At 42.8% G+C, this 23,908-nt stretch overlaps 1 protein-coding gene across 1 annotated transcript in view; it reads right to left on the bottom strand.

Annotated features, from left to right (window-relative positions):
• The window catches only part of CTNNA1 (catenin alpha 1), a 215,180-nt gene that overhangs the window by 4,658 nt on the left and 186,614 nt on the right, over positions 1 to 23,908 (bottom strand). Inside the window, 3 exon segments of the mRNA XM_073620754.1 lie at positions 4,106 to 4,240; positions 10,104 to 10,209; positions 10,302 to 10,483. Of these exon segments, the coding sequence (XP_073476855.1) occupies positions 4,106 to 4,240; positions 10,104 to 10,209; positions 10,302 to 10,483 (423 nt within the window).

A 23,908-nucleotide genomic window follows, 5' to 3' on the forward strand; every position in this document is an offset into this window, starting at 1 on the left:
ATGGGAAATGGTTCTTTGTTGTTGCTTGTGTTGACTACTGGAAATTTTATGTGATATTGATTGTATCTATGTAATGCATTCTATGTCTGAATTAAATAATATTTTCACTAAACCCGGTTACTAAACATTGTTTCAGAAATATTTTGCTGCTTAAAAGCCCCCTGGGGAAACTTTTCCACTAATTTTGCAAAGATTTTAAGGACATGCCCCTGGATGTCTCCCCAATAGCCCACACCCCATTCCGCGAGTCCTGTTTTGTAGAAAGCAATGCAGAATAACCCAGGAACATACAGGAGGTTGGTCTGTGTACTGTACTCCAAGATATGTAAATTTACAGGCAAGACAAAATTCCTCAAATCCAAGGCAGCACAGGGTGCTGTAAGCTTTGTAGGAATGCCAGACACCAAGAACCCTTTGTCTTAGTTCCTGGGATTCCACAGCCAAGTCATTGAAGCAGAGTTCCACCCAAAAAGTGGAACTTCTGCTGATTTCCCCCCCCCTCAGGTGCCACATTTGGCACCTTTCGGGAGGTGGGGGGGAGCAGATACCTGTCTGACAAGTATCCTGTTCCCCCTTCCGGGAGTCTGGGCCGCAGCCCATGATGTCACCGCTTGCCTCCCTCCTCTTCCCAAAATCGTTTGACAGCGGCAGAATGGCTCCCCTGCGCGAATCGGCGTTGCTATACGACGGCCGCATTAAGGGGTATCGGGGGCGCGTCGCGTCACTGAGGAGCCAATGCGCGAGCCCTGCGCCCGCCGGGCACCCACGATCGATCGCGACAGAGCAGGAACGTGGATCTGTGTGTATAAACACACAAATCCACGTTTTGGCAGGGAAGAGGAGAGAGATTGGGTGTTCCTAGTATATAGGAACACCGATCGGTCTCCTTCCCAGTCAGTCCCATCCCCCTGACAGTTAGAACACACAGTCAGGGAACACATTTAACCCCTTGATTGCCCCCTAGTGTTAACCCCTTCCCTGCCAGTGACATTTATACAGTAATCAGTGGCTATTTGCCATAAACCAATAACCTATTTTGTAGGCGCTATAACTTGAGCAAACCAATAAATATACGCTTATAGAGGTGATCAAAAACCACCAAAAGAAAGCTCTATTTGTGGGGGGAAAAAAAGGACACTTTAATTTTGTTTGGGTAGTGTCGCACGATCGCGCAATTGTCAGTTAAATGCGTCGCAGTGCCATATCGCAAAAAATGGCCCAGTCAGGAAGGGGGTAAATTCTTCCGGGGCTGAAGTGGTTATTGCCAAAATTTCACCATTTCTGCCAGGATATAAAATCACACACATAGGTCGGACTTGTGTCTTTTTTCAGCCTCACCTGCTATGTAACCTTTAGAGCACAACTGTGTGTAATATATATATATATATATATATATATATATATATATATATATATATATATATATATATATATATATATATATATATATATATATATATATATATATATATATACACACACACATATACATACACACACAGTAGCTTGCGAAAGTATTCGGCCCCCTTGAACTTTTCAACCTTTTGCCACATTTCAGGCTTCAAACAGATATAAAATTTTTATTTTTTGTGAAGAATCACCAACAAGTGGGACACAATTGTGAAGTGGAACGAAATCTTTTGGATTTTTGAAACTTTAACTAATAAAAAAATGAAAAGTGGGGCGTGCAAAATTATTCGGCCCCCTTGCGTTAATACTTTGTAGAGCCACCTTTTGCTGCGATTACAGCTGCAAGTCGCTTGGGGTATGTCTCTATCAGTTTTGCACATCGAGAGACTGAAATTCTTGCCCATTCTTCCTTGCAAAACAGCTCGAGCTCAGTGAGGTTGGATGGAGAGCGTTTGAACAGCAGTTTTCAGCTCTTTCCACAGATTCTCGATTGGATTCAGGTCTGGACTTTAACTTGGCCATTCTAACACCTGGATACGTTTATTTGTGAACCATTCCTTTGTAGATTTTGCTGTATGTTTGGGATCATTGTCTTGTTGGAAGATAAATCTCCGTCCCAGTTTCAGGTCTTTTGCAGACTCCAACAGGTTTTCCTGTATTTGGCTGCATCCATCTTCCCCTCAATTTTAACCATCTTCCCTGTCCCTGCTGAAGAAAAGCAGGCCCAAACCATGATGCTGCCACCACCATGTTTGACAGTGGGGATGGTGTGTTGAGTGTGATGAGCTGTGTTGTGGCCAAAAAGTTCGATTTTGGTTTCATCGGACCAGAGCACCTTCTTCCACATGTTTGGTGTGTCTCCCAGGTGGCTTGTGGCAAACTTTAGACGAGACTTTTTATGGATATCTTTGAGAAATGGCTTTCTTCTTGCCACTCTTCCATAAAGGCCAGATTTGTGCAGTGTACGACTGATTGTTGTCCTATGGACAGACTCTCCCACCTCAGCTGTAGTTCTCTGCAGTTCATCCAGAGTGATCATGGGCCTCTTGGCTGCATCTCTGATCAGTCTTCTCCTTGTCTGAGCTGAAAGTTTAGAGGGACAGCCAGGTCTTGGTAGATTTGCAGTGGTCTGATACTCTTTCCATTTCAAAATGATCGCTTGCACAGTGCTCCTTGGGATGTTTAAAGCTTGGGAAATCTTTTTGTATCCAAATCCGGCTTTAAACTTCTCCACAACAGTATTACGGACCTGCCTGGTGTGTTCCTTGGTCTTCATGATGCTCTCTGCGCTTTCAACAGAACCCTGAGACTATCACAGAGCAGGTGCATTTATACAGAGACTTGATTACACACAGGTGGATTCTATTTATCACCATCAGTCATTTAGGACAACATTGGATCATTCAGAGATCTTCGCTGAACTTCTGGAGTGAGTTTGCTGCACTGAAAGAAAGTAAAGGGGCCGAATAATTTTGCACGCACCACTTTTCAGTTTTTTAATTGCTAAAAAAGTTTAAAATATCCAATAGATTTCGTTCCACTTCACAATTGTGTCCCACTTGTTGGTGATTCTTCACAAAAAATTAAAATTTTATATCTTTATGTTTGAAGCCTGAAATGTGGCAAAAGGTTGAAAAGTTCAAGGGGGGCGAATACTTTCGCAAGCCACTATAATATATATATATATATATATATATATATATATATATATATATATATATATATATATATATATATATATATATATATATATATATATATATATATATATATATATACACATATACATACACACACACACACACACACACACACACACACACACACACAGGTTCATGTGGGTGAGGAGCCAGGAGTGCCAGTGGGGGACCAGAGAACAGGAGGATTGCAGGGCTGCTCTGTGCAAAACCTTTGCAGAGAGTAGGTACGTATGACATGTTATTTTATTTAAAAATCTTGGTAGCTTTAATATCATTTTCATTACTATACACTAGAGCTGCACAATTAATCGTTAAAAAATAGTGATCTCGATTCACCTCCCCTGACGATCTCTCCTGCTGAGTTTGAGGATTCTTTCATATAAACAAGTGGAGAGATTATCTGCTCACTCAGCTGTCAAAAGAAAACATCCAGGCATTCTGCCAAGTTTAGAACTTGAAACATTGTATCTAACTTCCTTCTTAGATCAAAGGGATAAACTTCTCTGTGTAAACAAATAACCTGGGCAATCTGCCAAGCTTTAAACAACGTGTAAATGCAGGAAGTTTAACCACTTAAAGTCTAAATCTTTTTCTGACACTTCAAGTTAAAATCAATATTTTTTGCTAAAAAAAATTACTTGGAACCCCCAAACATTAGAGATAAAATATATAAATATATATTATAATATTTTATAATATGGAATAAAATGGCAATTGCTGCAATATTTTATGTCGCACTGTATTTGCCCAGCGGTCTTTCAAATGCAATTTTTTGGGAAAAAATACACTTCAATAAATAAAAAAAAAGAAACAGTAAAGTTAGCGCAATTTTGTTTTAATGTGAAAGATGATGTTACGCCGCGAGAATCGTGAGAGAATCGTGATCTATCCTCTAAGCAAAAAAATCGTGATTCTCATTTTAGCCAGAATCGTGCAGCTCTACTATACACCTATCACTGATACAGTAAAAGCTGTAACAAAATACTGATACTTACTCCTGAGACCACCAACTCTCCTCCAAGATTTTGAACTTCAGCCTTGACTTTGCTACAAATATTAAGTTGGTGGCAGTAAAGAGCAATGCGCTGGAGATATGCCAAAAGATCTTGTTTGCAGGTAGAATCAGGACACTAAAATAATTAAAAAAAAAAAATCAACACACCTGCACTGTTAAGAAAGAAAAGTTAATCAAAAGAAATTCTGTTTTGTGCGGATTAGTATTTTTGCATATTTGGACTTTAGGAGTAGCGATTTAGGATTCTCCCCCCCCCCCCCCCCCCCCCCAGAAAAAGGGTAGTTTTGGGAGAAGGGATAGTGTATTGGAGGACACAGTGTTGTATTATTCTTCACACTGCAGCAATATTTTTCTACCGCCTTCAGGAGGTTAGGACGCTATACATTAAGTAGCTACACCTAGCCCCACTGATAAAGAGGGTAGAACCTGCCTTTCTCTACAGGGTAAGAGCCACATTATTTTAACAGAGGAGACTGTGCAGCTGCCACCCCCACAATCACTCTGATCATATCCTCCTCCTCTCTCTCCGCCCATCCGATGCGGTGTGCACACAGCGGGATTGGACTCTCACCCCCCCCCCCCCGGTTCTGCCCTTGTCCACATTTCCTGCAGGACCGATTCCTGAAATCCCTTCCCTGCAGCGCTGCTGGCCAGCTTTTTCTATCCCTCCCAATGGGTGTCAGCTGCTGTAGGCACGTAAGGGGAATGGTACCAGGACAAAGATCGGGGGATGGGTAAACCCATCATGTTTACCGGGGCCCTTCCCTTCCTGAATGAACACAGTGAGTCATTGGTACTGTTCATTCATAACTGAAGCACAGTTAATTGTTTACTATGCTTCAGTCTTTGAATGAATGGAGGCCTCTGTACAGAGAGCAGCCGAGTATAGAGAGAAAGGGATTGAGGAATTAATGTAAACTATTTAATGGTTTTACATTTTTCAAAAATTAAAAAAAAACGATTAAAACCATAATTAAAGTGTACTGTTTTAATCGTCATGCTGCTAGCATTAGTAAACAGATAGGAAGGTATATTATTACGTGCTTTTGAACTTTTTACGTTTCTTCTTGGTTTCTGGCCTAGGCCAAAATTATGTCATACATCTCGTGAGTCTTCATGGACATGCTTTTTCTTTCATACGTACCCAAGCCCCCTCTGGGTTCAGCGATGTGCACGGGAGCAGCGGCTGTCCTGGGTCTCTCCCTCTTTGGCTGAGACACAGCAGTGGAGCCATTGGCTCCCAATGCGGTTAATAACAGTCAGTGAACCAATGAGTAGAGGGCAGGGGGCTGGGCAAAATCGCAGCTCTATGCGTCTTATGGTCGGGAGCAAGCACGCACCAGTGTCCCATAATAAACGGCTTGCTATGGGGGCAGTGGTTAAGGGGGGGAGGGAGCCAGGAGCACCAGCATGGGACCCGAGAAGAAGTGGATCAGGGCTGCTCTGTGCAAAACTATTGCACATAACAAGTATGCCATGTTTATCTTTTTAAAAACAACCACCCTAAAGGATATGTTCACCTTTTGACAATAAGAATACTTGCACATTTTGTTTGCAGGGAAAAAAAATAGTGCATTTATAATTTTTTGTTGCAGGAGCCAGTAAAGCATCGCACGAGAGATCAGCAGATCGCTAAAGCCATGCAGGACTCCTGCAGACCTGTCAGTGCATTTGCTTGTTCGTACCTCACACTCTGACAGGAAGAATCAATGAACTACCACAGCCAGAGGCATAGCTTAAAGCTTGTGGGCCCCGATGCAAAAGTTGCACTTCGCGCCAAAATACTCAAAGTGGCTAAACTGTTATTTCAGATCTTTATTTACATATTGAGAGGGTAATTGAAAAGAATTGGAGAGGTATGTCAAAATGTGGATAGTTACTCCAAAATCTTTTGAATACCCTAGAGCAGGGGTAGACAACCTTTGAGAGGTGCATATCTACCTAAACATGAAAGATCAAAGATCGGGGTTCAGCACATTTAAGAAATTATCCAGCAAGCCCTAACTTAACAGTAAGGAAAACTTTAAAAAAATGTCACTGTAAAAATATAAAAGGGGTCGGTCAGTGCAGCAGTGGCCGGGGTCGGTCAGTGCAGCAGTGGCCGGGGTCGGTCAGTGCAGCAGTGGCCGGGGTCGGTCAGTGCAGCAGTGGCCGGGGTCGGTCAGTGCAGCAGTGGCCGGGGTCGGTCAGTGCAGCAGTGGCCGGGGTCGGTCAGTGCAGCAGTGGCCGGGGTCGGTCAGTGCAGCAGTGGCCGGGGTCGGTCAGTGCAGCAGTGGCCGGGGTCGGTCAGTGCAGCAGTGGCCGGGGTCGGTCAGTGCAGCAGTGGCCGGGGTCGGTCAGTGCAGCAGTGGCCGGGGTCGGTCAGTGCAGCAGTGGCCGGGGTCGGTCAGTGCAGCAGTGGCCGGGGTCGGTCAGTGCAGCAGTGGCCGGGGTCGGTCAGTGCAGCAGTGGCCGGGGTCGGTCAGTGCAGCAGTGGCCGGGGTCGGTCAGTGCAGCAGTGGCCGGGGTCGGTCAGTGCAGCAGTGGCCGGGGTCGGTCAGTGCAGCAGTGGCCGGGGTCGGTCAGTGCAGCAGTGGCCGGGGTCGGTCAGTGCAGCAGTGGCCGGGGTCGGTCAGTGCAGCAGTGGCCGGGGTCGGTCAGTGCAGCAGTGGCCGGGGTCGGTCAGTGCAGCAGTGGCCGGGGTCGGTCAGTGCAGCAGTGGCCGGTGTCGGTCAGTGCAGCAGTGGAAGGCATCAGTAGGGCAGTGGATAAAGAGAATATGATTACTTTTGCGCTAACCAATACCAACCAATATGACAAAAAACAGCCAATGGCAGTTGCCAACACTATAATATGTCCCCACACTTACTAAAAATAAAAAGTGTAGCGTTATCCCTAATTCAATAAAACAAAGTGTAAAAATACATAACACAAAAAGACTTATTGGGGACTAAATCAAAACCCCAGTGCTGCAACAGAGATTAATACTCTGCTGGACATTATAACTAAATTGTAAATTCTACATAATTAAAAATGTGCAAACAAATAGATAAAAAGGAAAAATACCATATACAGTATACAGATCAAATTCATCAATGAAATTCAATTGAATGTTCAAATAAATAAGACATAAAAATCAACAGTACCCTGCTGGATATTGCAACCAAAAGCACCAGTGCTGCAAATATTAAAAATTGTGCAAACAAAGCAAGATAATTCCCCATGCAGATAAAGTTCATCAATGCGGTAGCAATATCCAAATAAAATGACCCTGCTGGGTATTGCAACCAAATGCACCAGTGCTGTAAGAAAATCAAAATATATGTGCAAATATGGCGAATAGGTAAACCAAATAAGTTTCATAGGATAATAAAGTTCATCAATAAAGTGTCCTTTTTTGTGTTTCACATCCCACATCAGTGTGTCCAAGTAAACAATTCAAACAGATCCCGGTGGTGATAGACGTGCATATATGAAGAAATCCTTAAGACCCCTTTCACACTGGGGCAGGGGCGGCGTCGGTGACACTACGCCGCTAATTTTGTGGCGCTATTCGGCCGCCAGCGGCCGAGAAAGGGTTAAAAGCAGCCCTATGCCGTCGGTATAGCCGCACTGCCCCATTGATTTCAATGGGCAGGAGTGGTTTAGGAGCGGTGTATACACCGCTCCAAAGGTGCTGCTAGCAGACTTTTTTTTACCGTCCTGCCAGCGCACCGCTTCAGTGTGAAAGCACTCGGGGATTTCACATTGGAGACACAGCAGCAGCTCTTTCAGGGCGCTTTGCAGGCACTATTTTTAGTGTTGTAGCACCTGCAAAGCGCCCCGGTGTGAAAGGGGTCTAAAACACCTTTCACACTGGAGGTGTTTTTCAGGCACTACAGCGCTAAAAACAGTGCCTGCAAAAAAGCCTCAGCTGCAAACCCAGTGTGAAAACCTGAGGGCTTTCACACTGGGGCGCTGCACTGGCAGGGTATCACAAAAAGTCCTGCCAGCAGCTTCTTTGCAGTGGTGGAGGAGCGGTGTATACATCGCTCCTGCCCATTTAAAACAATGGGGCAGGGCCGCCATACCACCGGCAAAGCACCGCTGCAACGGTGTTTTGTGGGCAGATTTAACCCTTTCAGCCACTAGCAGGGGGAGTTAAAACCGCCCCCGCTAGCGGCCGAATAGCGATGGTAAAGCAGCGCTAAAAATAGTGCCGCTTTACCCAAGACACCTGAGGCAGCTCAGTGTGAAAGGGGTCTAAGTGATGGTGTGATCACTCCGTGTGCGCTAACAGCTCACCTTACATCAAGACCCTTCATTTTTTACAGCACTGGTGCTTTTGGTTGCAATATCCAGAAGGGTACTATTGATTTTTATGTTTTATATATTTGTTACTTTGACATTCACTTGAACTTTAATGATGAATTTAAATCTGTATATGGAATTTTTTCTTTTTTATCTATTTATTCCGCTTTGTTTGCACCTTTTTAATAATGTGCAGCACTGGTGATTTTAGCTGTAATATCCAGTAGGGTATTATTGATCTCTGTTATTGAGGTTCCTTATATTATTTGCTTATTTGTACATTCATTTGAACCTCTTGCAGCACAGAATTAGGGAAAGCCACACAGTCACTACAAGTCCCAGCATGTCCAGGACTCACCCCTCCCCCATGCTGGGTTCCTGTCACTTCCTCACATATGGGATGTTCCCAGTACAGGGGGAGTTCAGAAAAGTCTCAGCCCCACTCAATGTATAGAAGCCCCCCCCCCCCCCCCCAGCCATGTCAGTGTCCTGGACTTTAGAATGCTCACACTCCCTCCACATACCCCCCTCCTCCCTCTGACCTCTTGATGAACTTGCTTGCAGTATCTCCATCTTCTAATGGCTCAAGCTTAAAAGCATGTATCCCCAGCCGGACCCCGCCATGACTGAGGACAGGTGAGGGGGGGCTGGGGAGACAATGAGAGATCAGGGAAGTGAGGAGAGATAAACGTGCACGGACTTGCAGTGAGAGATATAAGGGGTGGGGGTGGGGGGGTGGGGGGGGAACCAGCTCACAAAGCAGCAGGGACAGGGAGAACACTCTTGCTGCTTGGAGGCAGCCAGGATGCGATGTTCTGTGGAAGAGAATGGAGAGCTGATGGCCCGCCCATTCAACTCAGCGGCCCCGTCCCACCTGACGCTGGAGGGGAGTGGTCTGTCACATATTTTTCACGTAAAGGCTTCTCAAGTAACACCGCCGCCCCCACACAGGCACAACGGCACCAAAAAACACAGGTGTGATCCAGGCCTAAGACGTTTAGTAAAATAATGGGGTTAAAAAAACTAAAATTAACCCTTTATAGTACCAAAAAGAGCAAATCGCTACTGAAAGGGGTTCATCTTTTTACTGAAAGTAATATTTACAGTAGCGATTATTTGCCCTTTTTGTACTATAAAAGGGCTAGTTTTAGTTTTTTCAACCCCATTAGGTTACTGGATAATTAATCGATTATGAAAATAGTAATCGATTAATTTCATAATCGATTAGTTGTTTCGGCCCTAGTGTGCATTGTTCAATAAACAAGGCACCTGTGTTTGCTACAGTAGAAAAAACAAAAAAACAAACAAACACAGCTTTTACTCCCGTGTGCAAGAGGACTTTAAGTAAACTTTAATTTAGACTTTAATCAGGGACCACTTTGAGGTTTATTCTATAGACAATAATTGAATTTATTTTATTGAAAAAAAAAAATTAGGAATCCTGGGTAAAATTTGTATTGATTCTTGTGTAAAAAAAAAAAACACAGAAAAAACTTCTATAGATTCCAGCCTTTTGCCTGCCAAATGCATAATGGAGGTGAAGTTTCATAATTTGAAAAAAAAAAAACTTTAAAAAAACTTCATATTTTACTTCGAAATCAGCAAAATGGCATAATATACTGTATAAATTTCACAAGCAGCTTTATCTGCTCTAGAATATATTGTGAACACTGTTGCTCATTCTCTCCCCTGAATTAGAATGTACTTACATGGTCAGCTATGGTACGTCCTAATTTATCCATTCGTGATCCAGCTTCTGCAATCTTCTTGGCTGCACTAATCACATCTGATGTATTTTTAAGTGGTCCTTTCCCTCTGTAACAAAGTTAAGCATACTGTAGCTCATATGTATAAACTGAGTTGTTTATTAAAAATCCAGGTGTAGTTTATTGATCGTCACAGCATACCTAGTAAAATCGGTCATCTCCATCATTATCATGCACATCTGCTTAGCCAGAACGATGATATCATTTCCACTGTCATCCCATTTTGATACTTCAGCATCCAGTTTACTTTTTTCTTCTTGAAAGCTAGCAACCTGTTCTGCAATTTTAGCTTTCTGTTCTTGTGGAAGTTGAGCCATGATTGCCTACCACAGAAAAGAAGCAAAAGCACATTCTTAAAGAGACCCAACATCCTATGTGTGTGTGTTTTTTCTAATAATTTTTCAAATATAAAAAAAAATTATATAAATTTATACACACAAATATTATATACACCGCCTCTTACAACATACTTATTTCCACAAAGACATTCAAACTAGAAATCATTTGTACAACCCATTCACTGCATATGCAGGACTATAAACTTTGTTTTTCTCAAAAAGTTTATATGATTAATCTCTAAAGACTGAATTATAGGGCAGTCAACTTGCTAGATGTTGAACCCACACAATTTGCCACCACTTTTAACACACTAAACATAGAAAAATAGAAAAACAACACGTAAGAATTAAGAAGGGGTCAGTGTGTCGTGTCTGCATTTCTTAGTTACCAATGGAAGAAACAATGTGTAGTGTTTAACCCTTTCACTACCACCAATTTATATGTCAGTAGCAGTTGTGCGTTTTACACAATATGTAAAGTTGCCAGATTGTTTCCACACACCCCTGCTACATTCGCAATGCTAACCATGTTTTTTTAGACTCCACACCATCTGCAGACCTGGGATCAGCATGGCAGGTGTGGCCAGGAGTGTAGGAAGACCTGTGAACATCCATCTGCTGATCTACCCTACTTTTGTAAGAGCTGTCTGCTATCACTTAGCCCAGCTGCTGTGGCCGGGGAAGAAGTTAATGGAGTGTGATGTGTGTGCCATTAGCTTCAATGGAGGGCAAGCGAGATATTAGGGGTAAAAATTACCCCATATGTCTCATTCAATAGAACCTCACACAAAGTATCACAGACTCTACGACTAAGCTACTAACGGAGTGAAACACGAAAGAGCAGCAGCTGTACTTTCTCTGTATGGACTTTTGGAAGTTGAGCGGCTCCCTTTTGCTTTTTGTCCTATTCACAGGCCATGGCGTCGTCCCCAAGTAGTAAATGAGAAGGGTGGGCAACAACTAGGCAAACAGAACTCTGCCAACAGGCCAGACACCAGCAAGGGTCAATAGATCCAACTTCAGACAGTCAGTGCAAGAACCTTGCCACGGAAAGCGGTATCCACAGAAGACTGAAACTCCACCTAGAACTTTGAAAAGGTAGGAACAGAGGACCAAGTGGCGAAATTATAGAGCTGGAGAGGTTTAGTGCCAAATGCCCAAGAAATTCTCCACAAGAGACAACCAACTCAGACATTTCTGACAGACGTGAAAGCAACCAAAAAGGACACTTTGCAGAAGAAGAGGTAATCTAAAAGGGATATCCCTGATGGATTCAAAGGGGGGATCCTGTAGGGCAGAGAGAACCAAGTTGCAGTCCTGATGCAAAATACAGTGGATATAAAAAGTCTACACACCCCCTGTTAAAATGTCAGGGTAATGTGATGTAAAAAAAACGAGACCAAGAAATCATTTCAGAACTTTTTCCACCTTTAATGTGACCTATAAACTGTACAACTCAATTGAAAAACAAACTGAAATAATGTGGTTGCATAAGTGTGCACACCTTATAATTGGAGATGTAGCTGTGTTCAGAATTAAGCAATCACATTCCAACTCATGTTAAAAATAGGAGTCCTAGGAGTACACACCTGCCATCATGTAAAGTGCCTCTGATTAACCCCAAATAAAGTTCAGCTGTTCTAGTAAGTCTTTCCTGACATTTTTAGTCGCATCCTACAGCAAAAGCCATGATCCGCAGAGAGCTTTCAAAGCTTCAGAGGAATCTCATTGTTAAAAAGGTATCAGTCAGGAGAAGGGTACAAAAGAATTTCCAAGGCACCAGATATACCATGGAACACAGCGAAGACAGTCATCAAGTGGAGAAAATATGGCACAACAGTGACATTACCAAGAACTGGACATACCTCCAAAATTGATGAAAAGCCTAGAAGAAAACTGGTCAGGGAGGCTACCAAGAGGCCTACAGCAACATTAAAGGAGCTGCAGGAATATATGGCAAGTACTGGCTGTGTGGTACATGTGACAACAATCTCCCGTATTCTTCATATGTCTGGGCTACAGGGTAGAGTGGCAAGATGGAAGCCTTTTCTTACAAAGAAAAACATCCAAGCCCGGCAAAATTTTGCAAAAACACATCTGAAGTCTCATAAAAGCATGTGGGAAAATGTGTTATGGTCTGATGAAACAAAGGTTGAACTTTTTGGCCATAAAAGTTCAAAAGATATGTTTGGCGCAAAAACAACACTGCACATCAGCAAAAGAACACTATGCCCACAGTGAAGCATGGTAGTGGCAGCATCACGCTTTAGGGCTGTTTTTCTTCAGCTGGTACAGGGGCCTTAGTCAAGGTAGAGGGAATTATGAACAGTTCCAAATACCAGTCAATATTGGCACCAAACCTTCAGGCTTCTGCTAGAAAGCTGAACATGAAGAGGAACTTCATCTTTCAGCACGACAACGAGCCAAAGCATACATCCAAAGTAAAGGAATGGCTTCACCAGAACATTTAAGTTTTGGAATGGCCCAGCCAGAGCCCAGACCTGAATCCGATAGAAAATCTGTGGGGTAATCTGAAGAGGGCTGTGCACAGGAGATGTCCTCGCAATCTGAACGTTTTGGAGTGTTTTTGCAAAGAAGAGTGGGCAAATATTGGCAAGTCAAAATGTGTCATGCTGATAGACTCATACCCAAAAAGATTGAGTGCTGTAAAAAAATCAAAAAGGTACTTCAAAGAAATAGTTTAAGGGTGCGCACACTTATGCAACCATATTATTTTAGTTTTTTTTACTTCCCTCCACCTAAAAGGCTTCAGTTTGTTGTTTAACTGAGTTGTACAGTTTATACTGTAGGTCACATTAAAGTTCTGAAACTATTTCTTTGCCTCATTTTTTTTACATCACAGAAACCTGACATTTTAACAGGGGTGTGTAAACTTTTTTTATATTCACTGTACACCTTAATTAAAGGTTTTGACATGGGAGAGCAAAGAAATTTTTGAGAAAAAAAAAAAAAAAAAAGTATAGACAAGGCTGAAACCTGTCATTTCAGAGAGCTTAAGGCCAACTTGTGTGTTGCCATATGATGTAACAGCAGGTGGTGCTGTTGTTTGGCGTGCAAATCTGAAACAGCAGGAGGGGCAGAGGAGAGGAGCTGAGTATCGTGGTGTCTGGGAACAGCTCGTGTTGTGTGCGAGACTGCTTGGGTATGTGACCCAGGGGACTAACAGCTGCGGTGGGCCATCAGGAGCAGGAGGCACTGAGGACAGTACCAGTGCCAGGAGACTGAGGTGACAGGTCCGACAAGGAAGTGGCAAGTTAGTATGCTGCGAACCGGAAGAGGGAGAGTGACAGGCAGACAGGGGAGCGGAGTGAGCAGAAACAGGCAGGCTGACTGGGGGAGACTAGGCGCTGACAAGCCCTGCAAGTGTCAGATTGTAGTGGGGACACTGTGTATTGTTGAGTACTGTGAGTAATCGCAGTATTGCGAGTACCTGTGTAGTGTGACTACCTGTGCAGAGTGCTGTGAGTATTGTGTGTGTGTATTGTGAGTATTGTGTGTGTGTATTGCGAGTACCTGAGTGCACGTGGGCTGTGAGTGCAGGTGTATTGTCTTGTTGAGAACCTGTGTATTGTTGACTATTAGAGTCAGGAAGCTAGTTGTTTGTTAATTTGGCAAGAGTATAACCCCCAATCCCCATTAAGTTTGTGGGTACAATGCCCAGTGGGTGTGGAGATGCGACTGAGTACATTTTGCGCCATGTATGCACTCCTTGAGCACCCAATAAGGAAAAAGTATGCAACTGGTCTAAACTATGTGCCATGTTCACCAATGCCAGGAGTCTGGCGGACAAGATGGGAACTAGAGCTACTGTTGTACGAGGAGGATTTAGATTTTGTAGGAATTAGGTTTCGGAGGAAAAATGGGTATGTTTTAAGAGCATATTAAATAAAGGCATTAGCCAATGCATCCTAATGGGAAATAAATTTTACACAGCTAAAAAAAAGTCCTGGGTGGCTTAACTCCAACGTAAAAATGCACATAAAATCAAAGGCCTTCAAAAAATACAAGGCTGAGGGATCATCAGCATTCCAACTTTACAAAGAATGCAACAAGAAATGTAAGGGTGCAATCAGGGCAGCTAAGATAGAACGCGAAAGGCACATAGCGGAGGAGAGAAAAAAAAATCCCAAGAAATTCTTTAAATACATAAATAGTAAGAAAGGGAGATCAGATCACATTGGTCCCTTAAAGAATGAAGTAGGGAATCTGGTTACTAAGGATGGAGAAGGTATTGAATTTATTCTTCTCAGTCTTCACGAGGGAATCGGGGGGCTTCAGTAACCAAAACTGCAATGTTTAACCTCATGACACATCACAGGAAGCACACTCATGCCTAACTTTAATAAGTCCCCTTGACCAGATGGCTTGCACCCGAGATTCTTTTTAGGAACTCAGTCAAGTAATTGCCAGACCATTGTTCCTAATTTTTATGAACAGTCTACTGACTGGCATGGTACCATCTGACTGGAGAAAAGCCAATGTAGCACCAATATTTAAAAAAGGGCCAAGATACATAACAGTTAGCCTAACATAAAGCTCTTGGAGCGGATGATAAGGGACTATATACAAGATTTTAGTAATTAAAATGGTATCATTAGCAGTAATCAGCATGGATTCATGAAAAATCGTTCTTGCCAAACCCATTTATTAACCTTCTATGAGGAGGTGAGCTGCCATCTAGATAAAGGAAGGCCCATAGACGTGGTGTATCTGGGATTTTACAAAAGCATTTGATACAGTTCAACATAAACATTTACTGTACAAAGTAAGGTCCATTGGCATGGATCATAGGGCGAGTACATGGATTGAAAATTGGCTACAGGGGCGACTTCAGAGGGTAGTGATAAATGGGGAGTACTCGGAATGGTCCAGGTGGAAAGTGGGGTCCCCCAGGGTTCTGTGCTGGGACCAATCCTATTTAATCTATTCATAAACGACCTGGAGGATGGGATAAAGGGCTTAATCTCTGTATTTGCGGATGATACCAAGCTAAGTAGGGCAATAACTTCTCCGAAAGAGGTGGGAACCTTGCAAGAAGATCTGAACAAATTAATGGGGTCGGCAACTACATGGCAAATGAGGTTTAATGTAGAAAAATGTAAAATAATGCATTTGGGTGGCAAAAACATGAATGCAATCTACTCACTAAGGGGAGAATCTCTGGGGGAATCTAGGATGGAAAAGGACCTGGGGGTCCTAGTAGACAGGTTAAGCAATGGCATGCAATGCCAAGCTGCTACAAGCAAACAGAATATTGGCAAGCATTAAGAAGGAGATTAACTCCAGAGATAAAATAATTCTCCCACTCTACAAGACTCTGGTCCGGCCACACCTAGAGTATGCTGTCCAGTTCTGGGCACCAGTCCTCAGGAAGGATGTGCTGGAACTGGAGAGAGTGCAGAGAAGAGCAACAAAACTAATAAAAAGGGACCAGAGGACCTTAGTTATTAGGAAAGGTTATGATCAATGAACTTGTTCTCTCTGGAGAAGAGACGCTTGAGAGGGGATATGATTTCAATGTACAAATACCGTACTGGTGACCCCACAATAGGGATAAAGCTTTTCCTTGGAAGGGAATTTAATAAGACACACGGTCATTCACTAAAATTGGAAGAAAAACGGTTTAACCTTAAACTGTGTAGAGCAGGGATATGCACTTACCGGACCTCCAGCTGTTGCAAAACTACAAGTCCCATCATGCCTCTGGGTGTCATGCTTGTGGCTGTCAGTCTTGCTATGGCTCATGGGAGTTTTAGTTCTGCAACAGCTGGAGGTCCGCTAATTGCATATCTCTGGTGAAGAGGGTTCTTTACTGTAAGAGCGGTTAGGATGTGGAATTCTCTTCCACAGGCAGTGGTTTCAGCAGGGAGCATTGATAATTTCAAAAAACTATTAGACAGACACCTGAACAACCACAGGGATATACAATGCAATACGGACATAAAATCACACACATAGGTTGGACTTGTATCTTTTTCAACCTCGCCTACTATGCAACTTCTTTTCAATTCCTAATTGTAGAAAGGCCAGTAGTAATGAGGACACCCCTTCATTGGAAAGAGGGCTTGGAGGAAGGCTTGGTAAAAAAAAGTCTTAAAAGGGATTGTAAAGTCAGAAGGTTTTTAAAAACTTAATGCATTCTATGCATGAGGATAAAAAGCCTTGTGTGCAGCAGCCCCATTCACACTTGCCAGAGATCCTTCTCTGTCCAGCGATGTACACGAGTGTCTCAGCCGTCCGAGATTCTCCCTCCTGATTGGCTGAGACACAGCAGCGGCATTGGCTCCCGCTGCTGCCAAAGTCAGCTAGCCAATCAGGAGAGAGAGGGGGCAGGGACAGGGCTCCGTGTCTTAATGGACACATGGAGCTGTGACTGCTCCAGTGCCCCATAGCAAGTTGCTTGCTCTGGGAGGCACTGAACATGAGGGAGGGGGTCAGGATCATAGAAGAGGGACCTGAGAAGAGGAGGATCCTGGCTGCTCTGTGCAAATCCACTGCACAGAGCAGGTAAGTATAATATGTATTTTTTTTTTCTTATAAAAATAACAAATAAGAATCACTTCTGCTAGTATAATTAAGAAAGGGGGCTTCAGCTCACCGGAGGCATCGGATTCCTTATCTGAAGTCTCAGATACAGCTGAGGGGGGTGGTTTGTCCCTGTCTGACACTACTGCAACTCTGAAAACATCTACTCCCCGAATCTCTTCAGACAAGGTTTTTTCCGGTAGAAGTGTTAACCCCGAGGGGTCAAAAAACACCATGTCTGCAACATACTACCAGCAGCCGAAGAAAAAACAAACAACCAACCAGAAAACAGGACACTGCAAGAAAAGGCAAAGGCCAGAGGGCAAAAGATGGAGATTGGCGATATCCACAGAGAAAAAGGAAATAAATGGTGAATTATCAACCATCACCTCAGTAGTTAATTTAACGGATGAGGTTTTGACTGATTCTGAATTATCTCTGTCACGGGGTCTCTTTTTCACCCACCTATCACTTTGATATTTTTAATACCATTTTGGAAACCAACAGGTTTGTCAGGAACCTCTTACTGCGGAAACATTTTCAACAGGGAATTGACGAACAGGTGGATGACTCACTGACATCAGAGATGGTGAGTGAATCTGACCAAAACCAATCAATTGCAGAACAAGACGTTTGCCTGCATGTTTCTTTTATGTTTCAGGATTTATCTGCATCATTAACTTTAGAACAGCTGTATTCAGAATCGCATATGGGCTCCTATGGAGCTTCATGCAGTACATCACAATATGGGGATAAGTTTTTTTACCCTGTAAATGCAAGAAACTCTACTATAGACACTTTTCAGGCTGTAATAGAGGGGGAATTGATACAACTGAAACAACATAGCTCAACACCTAGAAAGACTAATATCTCAAAGCAAGAGAAAGAGGCTCTACAGCAATTAAAAGACAATAAAGGGTTAGTGATAAAGGAAGCAGATAAGGGAGGAGCAGTGGTGGTGATGACTAGGGAACAATATAGATCTGAAGCCATTAGACAGCTCAATGACACATCTACCCCTGTCGAACAACCCCACTACTGTTTTTCATTCAACTCTTTTGAAACATTTACAATTGGGCTTTAGTATGAGAGTTCTGTCATCCAAAACTGCTGCGTATCTCTATGTGGATAAACCTGTGGTGCTGGTATTCCATCATCTCCCTAAGATTCATAAACTTGATCATCCCATCCAGGGACAACCAATTGTAGCTGGAATTGGCTCTTTAATTGAGCGTTTGGGAGAATGGGTAGACCGGCACCTACAGTCTTTGGTATACAAATTGCCCAGCTACATCAGAGATACGAGCACAGTCCTATCCCATATCACATCTGTTAAATGGATATCCACCTATGTGTGGGCCACACTAGACGTGAGGGCACTCTATTTGTCGATCCCCCACAGCGCTGGATTGCAGGCCATCCAATATCGTCAAAGCTACAGCTCCTACTCTCAGGAGCTACAGGAGTTTATTCTGTTAAGTGTTGAGCTTTTATTAAAGCATAATTATTTTTTATTTGATGGCGCATATTATGTCCAGCGCTGCGGGGCATTGATGGGTGCTAGATTCTCACCATCCATGGCGAACTTCTATATGGGTTGGTAGGAGGAACAAGTTTTGTTCTCTCCCAGCAACCCTTTCGCGAAGCAGATTGTTTGGTATGGTCGTTTCATTGATGACCTCGTGATGGTGTGGGATGGTGACCTTTTGGGATTGCATGAATTTTTGAAATTTCTGAATGATAATCAGTTAAATCTACATTTTTTAAATTGAACATGTTTCCAGTATCAACTTTTTAGACATCACCCTAAAGAGTGATCCAACCACAGGTGATGTTTCAACATGCACTTATAGGAAACCTTGCTCTGGTAACACTACGCTTTTTGCAACCAGTTGTCATCCATCCCACACCATCAATGCCATCCCTTATAGGGAGTTTAATTGAGCTAAACGTAACTGTTCAACAAACTCAACCTTTGAACTAGAATGTAAGGTCATCCATCAGCGCTTACTGGACCGAGGTTATAATGAATCTGTTATACACCAAGGACTAGAAAGGGTTTTGATGATGGACAGAGAGGAATTACTGTCAGATTAGCCTAAAACTGAGAGCATAAAAATAAAAATAACAACAAAACCTCATCAATCTTACAACTCTAGGAAAAGAAAAAAAACGGGTAAACCTATCACATTTGTGACCACATTTTCCCAAGAATATAATCAAATAGAATAATAAAAAAGAATCTGCCAATATTACATACAGATAAAGATTTAGATGAAATTCTGCAAGCAGGTTGCCTTTTTTCTAGCCGACGTGCGCCCACACTGGGGACTGCACTATCACCTAGTCTATTTTCATCCAAACAATGCCAACCCACCTGGCTCTCCTATCCTGGCAGTTACCCTTGTAATATAAAAACCTGTAGGTACTGTAACTTGTGTGATCTGGGTAAAACATTTGTTGCCGCAGCTACAGGTGAAGAGTTTACTATACAGCAATACATCAACTGTGGCACAAACTATGTAATTTACCTGATCACCTGTATTTCATGCAGCCTCCAACATGTAGGCTGTACCAAACGTCCTTTGAGAGCCCGTATAGGAGAACATTACTGTGACACAATTAACCCAAATGCTAGAAATATTTCGAATGCAACACGTCACTTTAGGGAATGTCACCAGGGCGATCTCTCCTCTTTCCGCTTTAGAGGAATAGAACGGTTGTCTCACTCGCCCAGAGGAGGTGACAGGGAGAGAAGGCTACTGGGGAGAGAAGCATGGTGGATTTTTAGATTAAAAACTAGATCGCCTCAGGGGTTAAACCTGTGGTGGGATCTGGATTTGCACTTACATTAAGCATGCCTCTCCCCAGAGCATCCTCTCTTTTCCTCCTCTGGTGTCTTTTTCACATACCTGAATTATTTTTATTTTATTTTTTACTTTTTGTATCTAATTTTTTTTGTATTTCATGGTGTGTTTTAATCATGTATATGTGCATGAGTGCATGCATAAGTGTGTACACATATGTACTTATCACTATAAAGGTGTGTGACAAATAGTGACATACATATGGATCACTCAATATGCAGTATAGCTGATTCCCCTTTTTTGGATAATTGCCTGTAGTCAATTAAGACAATTAACGGGTGGAGCCAGTGATCCTTGGAGCTACTATTTTCAAAGTTTCATGTCTGTAATGTGGTTATGGCTAAGGCCTTATAGGCTGAAACGCATCAACTGTTCTTATTTGCGTTTGGTCACTGTGGCTTGTCAATAAATATTATACTTCTTAAGAGCAATCACCGGAGTGCGGATCATCTTTTCCTCATTTACCTACTCAGCCAGCAACCTGGGATCTCTGCTTTCTATGTGATGTATGGGTAGTAGCACTGACTTTTTTGTTTATATTCAAGAATCACTTTACCACTTTAGCCCCGGAAGGTTTTACCCCTTAATGACCAGAGCATTTTTTGCAACACGGAACTGCGTTGATTTAACTGACAATTGTGCTGTCGTGCGACACTGTACCCAAACAAAATTGACATCTTTTTTTCCTCACAAATAGAGCTTTCTTTTGGTGGTATTTGATCACCTCTCTGCAGTTTTTATTTTTTGCGCTATAAACAAAAAAAGCGACAATTTAAAAAAACATTTTTTCTTTTTTTGCTATAATAAATATCCCCAAAAATGTTTTAAAAAAAACAAATTTCTTCATCAGTTGAGGCCAATATGTATTCTTCTACATAAAAAAAAAAAAAAAAAAGCTAAAAACGGTATATAGATTGGTTTGTGCAAAAGTTACAGTGTCTACAAAATAGGTAATAGATTGATGGCATTTTTTTTTTTTTACTAGTAATGGCAGCGATCTGTGATTTTTAGCGGGACTCCGACATTGCAGCTGACAGATCGGACACTTGACGCTTTTTTGGGACCATTGACATTTATACAGCAATCAGTACTATAAAAATGCACCGATTACTGTGTAAAGGTCACTGGCAGGGAAGGGGTTAACACTAGAGTGCGATTAAGGGGTTAAATGTGTTCCCTAAGTGTGTTTCCAACTGTGAGGGATTGTGACTGACTAGTGGAGAAACCAGATCAGATCATTGTTCCTAATTAGTAGGAACAGACAATCTGTTTCTCCTCCCCTGAGAACAGTGATGTGTGTGTGTGTGTACATACACACACATATCCCTGTTCTGGCTCTCGTGCCTGCAATCATGGGTGGCCGGCGGCTATGACTCTTAAAGGAGCCGCCGTACATATATGGCAATCGCGCAGGAGAGCCATCCTGACGCCATATATGTACAGGAGCAGGTGGGGAAGTGGTTAAGCTAAATAAAAAAAACCCTTAGGTTTTGGGGGTTGAAAAGTGTTTAGAGCAATTAGGTGATCTGTGTTTAGAAGAGGTAGAGGCTCTTGAGGAGTGCTTTTAAATCTTCCACCATAGAGCTGGGTCTGCACATGTAAAAAGAGTCTAACCATTTGCCGACTATAGCTGAATGACGGCTACAGCGTGGCTGGCTAGTTCTGGGAGGCCGTCTCATGATTGCACAGTGTCCGTGGGACCCAGCGCTTTACGGATCAAGGTAAAGGGCCAATAGCAGCGGCCCTTTACCATGTGATTGCTCTGTCCAATGACGAGCAATCACTTTGTAAACAAACTGGGATCATGTGCCTTTTTTGCTCTTTTTTCCTCACACCAATGCGGAGTGTGAGGAGAGGAGAGAGATACATTGCAGCAGCATGAGTTTGTGCAGCTATTTGCTTGATTCCGTGTGCTCTTCAGTACACATCAGTGCCTCCTCATCAGCGCCCGTCAGTACCGCCTCATCAGCGCAACCACATAAGAGCACCCTCATCAGAACCCAGCAGTGCAGCCTCATTAGACCAGCCTCATCAGCACCCATCAGTGCAGCCACATCTGCCCCAGTGTCCTTATACCAGCAGTTTGTTGAAAAAAAAAAAATTCCCAGTCAGGAGGCATACCAAATTCTAAGCTTGACTGATGAGAGCAGTGAGAAGCTCTCTGTATCTGACTCCGATTTGCATTACGAACCCGTTTTAAGCAGCGAGTCTGCTACAGAATCGGAGGAGGAAAGTGTGCCCACCAAAACTAAAGGTGTTTTGGCAAGGAGCAGGTTACCATAAGTAGAGCAGTGGCATCCACCAGTAGCACAGTGGCATACACCAGAAATGGAGTACCTCTACAAGAAAGGCCAGGCACTAGTACGGTGTCACCTCAGCCCCAAAGAGTAAGGACCCATGCCAGCCTTCCATGTGCCCTTCAAAACCCTCTGTTGCTTCCCTCAGGAGCAGCTAATATCCCCCCATTTACCGTCCAGTCAGGTGTCTAGGTGAACACAGAATTTTGCCCCCCATTGATTTTTTTATTTCGTTTTTACGGATGACTTCTTACGTTCAATTGTGGCCCAGTGCAACCTCTATGCCCAACAATTTATATTGAGCAACCCAGGTTCAAGCTACGCCCGTCCCGTGGACAGAACTAACAGTGGAGGAATTTAGAATCTTTTGGGCCTTACATTCAATATGGTACTCAAAAAAATAAAAATGAATTACACTCATACTGGTCCACCCACCCCATACTCCTCCATTATGCCAAGAACAAGATATCTAATGAATATGCAGTTCCTCCATTACAACAACATCTAGTGCCCTACCTGAAATAACCCAGCAGATGACAAATTGTATACAATTCTGCCACTTCAAAATTTTTTTCTTTGAGAAATTTGGCAAATGATTTATCCCTGACAAAAATATCTGCGTGGATGAGTCACTTATCCCCTTCACTGGCAGGCTGGGCTTCAAGCTTTTTATCCCCAGTAAAAGAGCCTGATATGGGGTTAAACTCTACACGTTATGTGACAAGGCCACAGGATACCCTCCAGAGGTGGTTCTGGCCAGCTCAGTAGATTGCTTTAAGAAAGGCCTGGATTCTTTCCCAAATGTACATAATATAACTGGGTACTAACATTTATAGGTAAAGTTAATACAGGGAATATCTGACTACCTCTCAGGGGATCAGGAAGGAATTTTTTCTGTTCTGTTGTAGCAAATTGGATCATGCTTTACTGTGTTTTTTTGCCTTCCTCTGGATCAACTGTGGCTATAGATTTGTGTATATGGAATTGTATGATCCTATTTTTACGGTTGAACTTGTGTCTTTTTTCAACCCAACTATGTAACTATGATACACCTAATGCCTTCCTCCTGTACAAAGAAAAAGGACACCCAGCTGCTTCCCCCTGAATGCCCAGACTATATAGAGCATTTGGGAGCTTTTAGATCTACTCTTTGAAAAGGGTCATCATCTCTATGTTGATGATTACTGCAGTTTGCCCCTTTTCCGCAATCTTCACTGGAGAAAAACTTCACTGGAGGAAAACTGTAGCATGTAGCACCATAAGAGTTAGTAGGGCTTCCGCAAAGGCTTTTTAATGCAAGACTACAACGAGGGGAGTCAGCAACTTTGCGGGACGAGGAAATATTGGCTATCAAGTGGAGGGACAAATGAGACATCTACATGCTTCCATCAATTCATAATAACACCTACATGCAAATCCCTGGAATGAACGGCCCAATCCAGAAACCAGAACGTGTTCACGATTACAATTTGTTCGAAGGGGGGAAATTGTCTACTTTAATGATCAAATGATCCAGCCCTACCTTGCTGTAAGAACCCACCATTGGTACAAAAAAGTTGTCTATTTTTTTCAATTAGGCCATTTATAATACACATGTGATTTACTGCAAATCCACCGGAGACTCTCATATCCTTTCTTAGCTATTAAGTGTTAATAGTCACCGCCCTTTTGTACCCTGAAGGCCCACTAGAAAGCATTTG

Source organism: Aquarana catesbeiana, linkage group LG03 (assembly GCF_042186555.1).
Source record: "Aquarana catesbeiana isolate 2022-GZ linkage group LG03, ASM4218655v1, whole genome shotgun sequence".
Taxonomy (NCBI): Eukaryota; Metazoa; Chordata; class Amphibia; order Anura; family Ranidae; genus Aquarana; species Aquarana catesbeiana.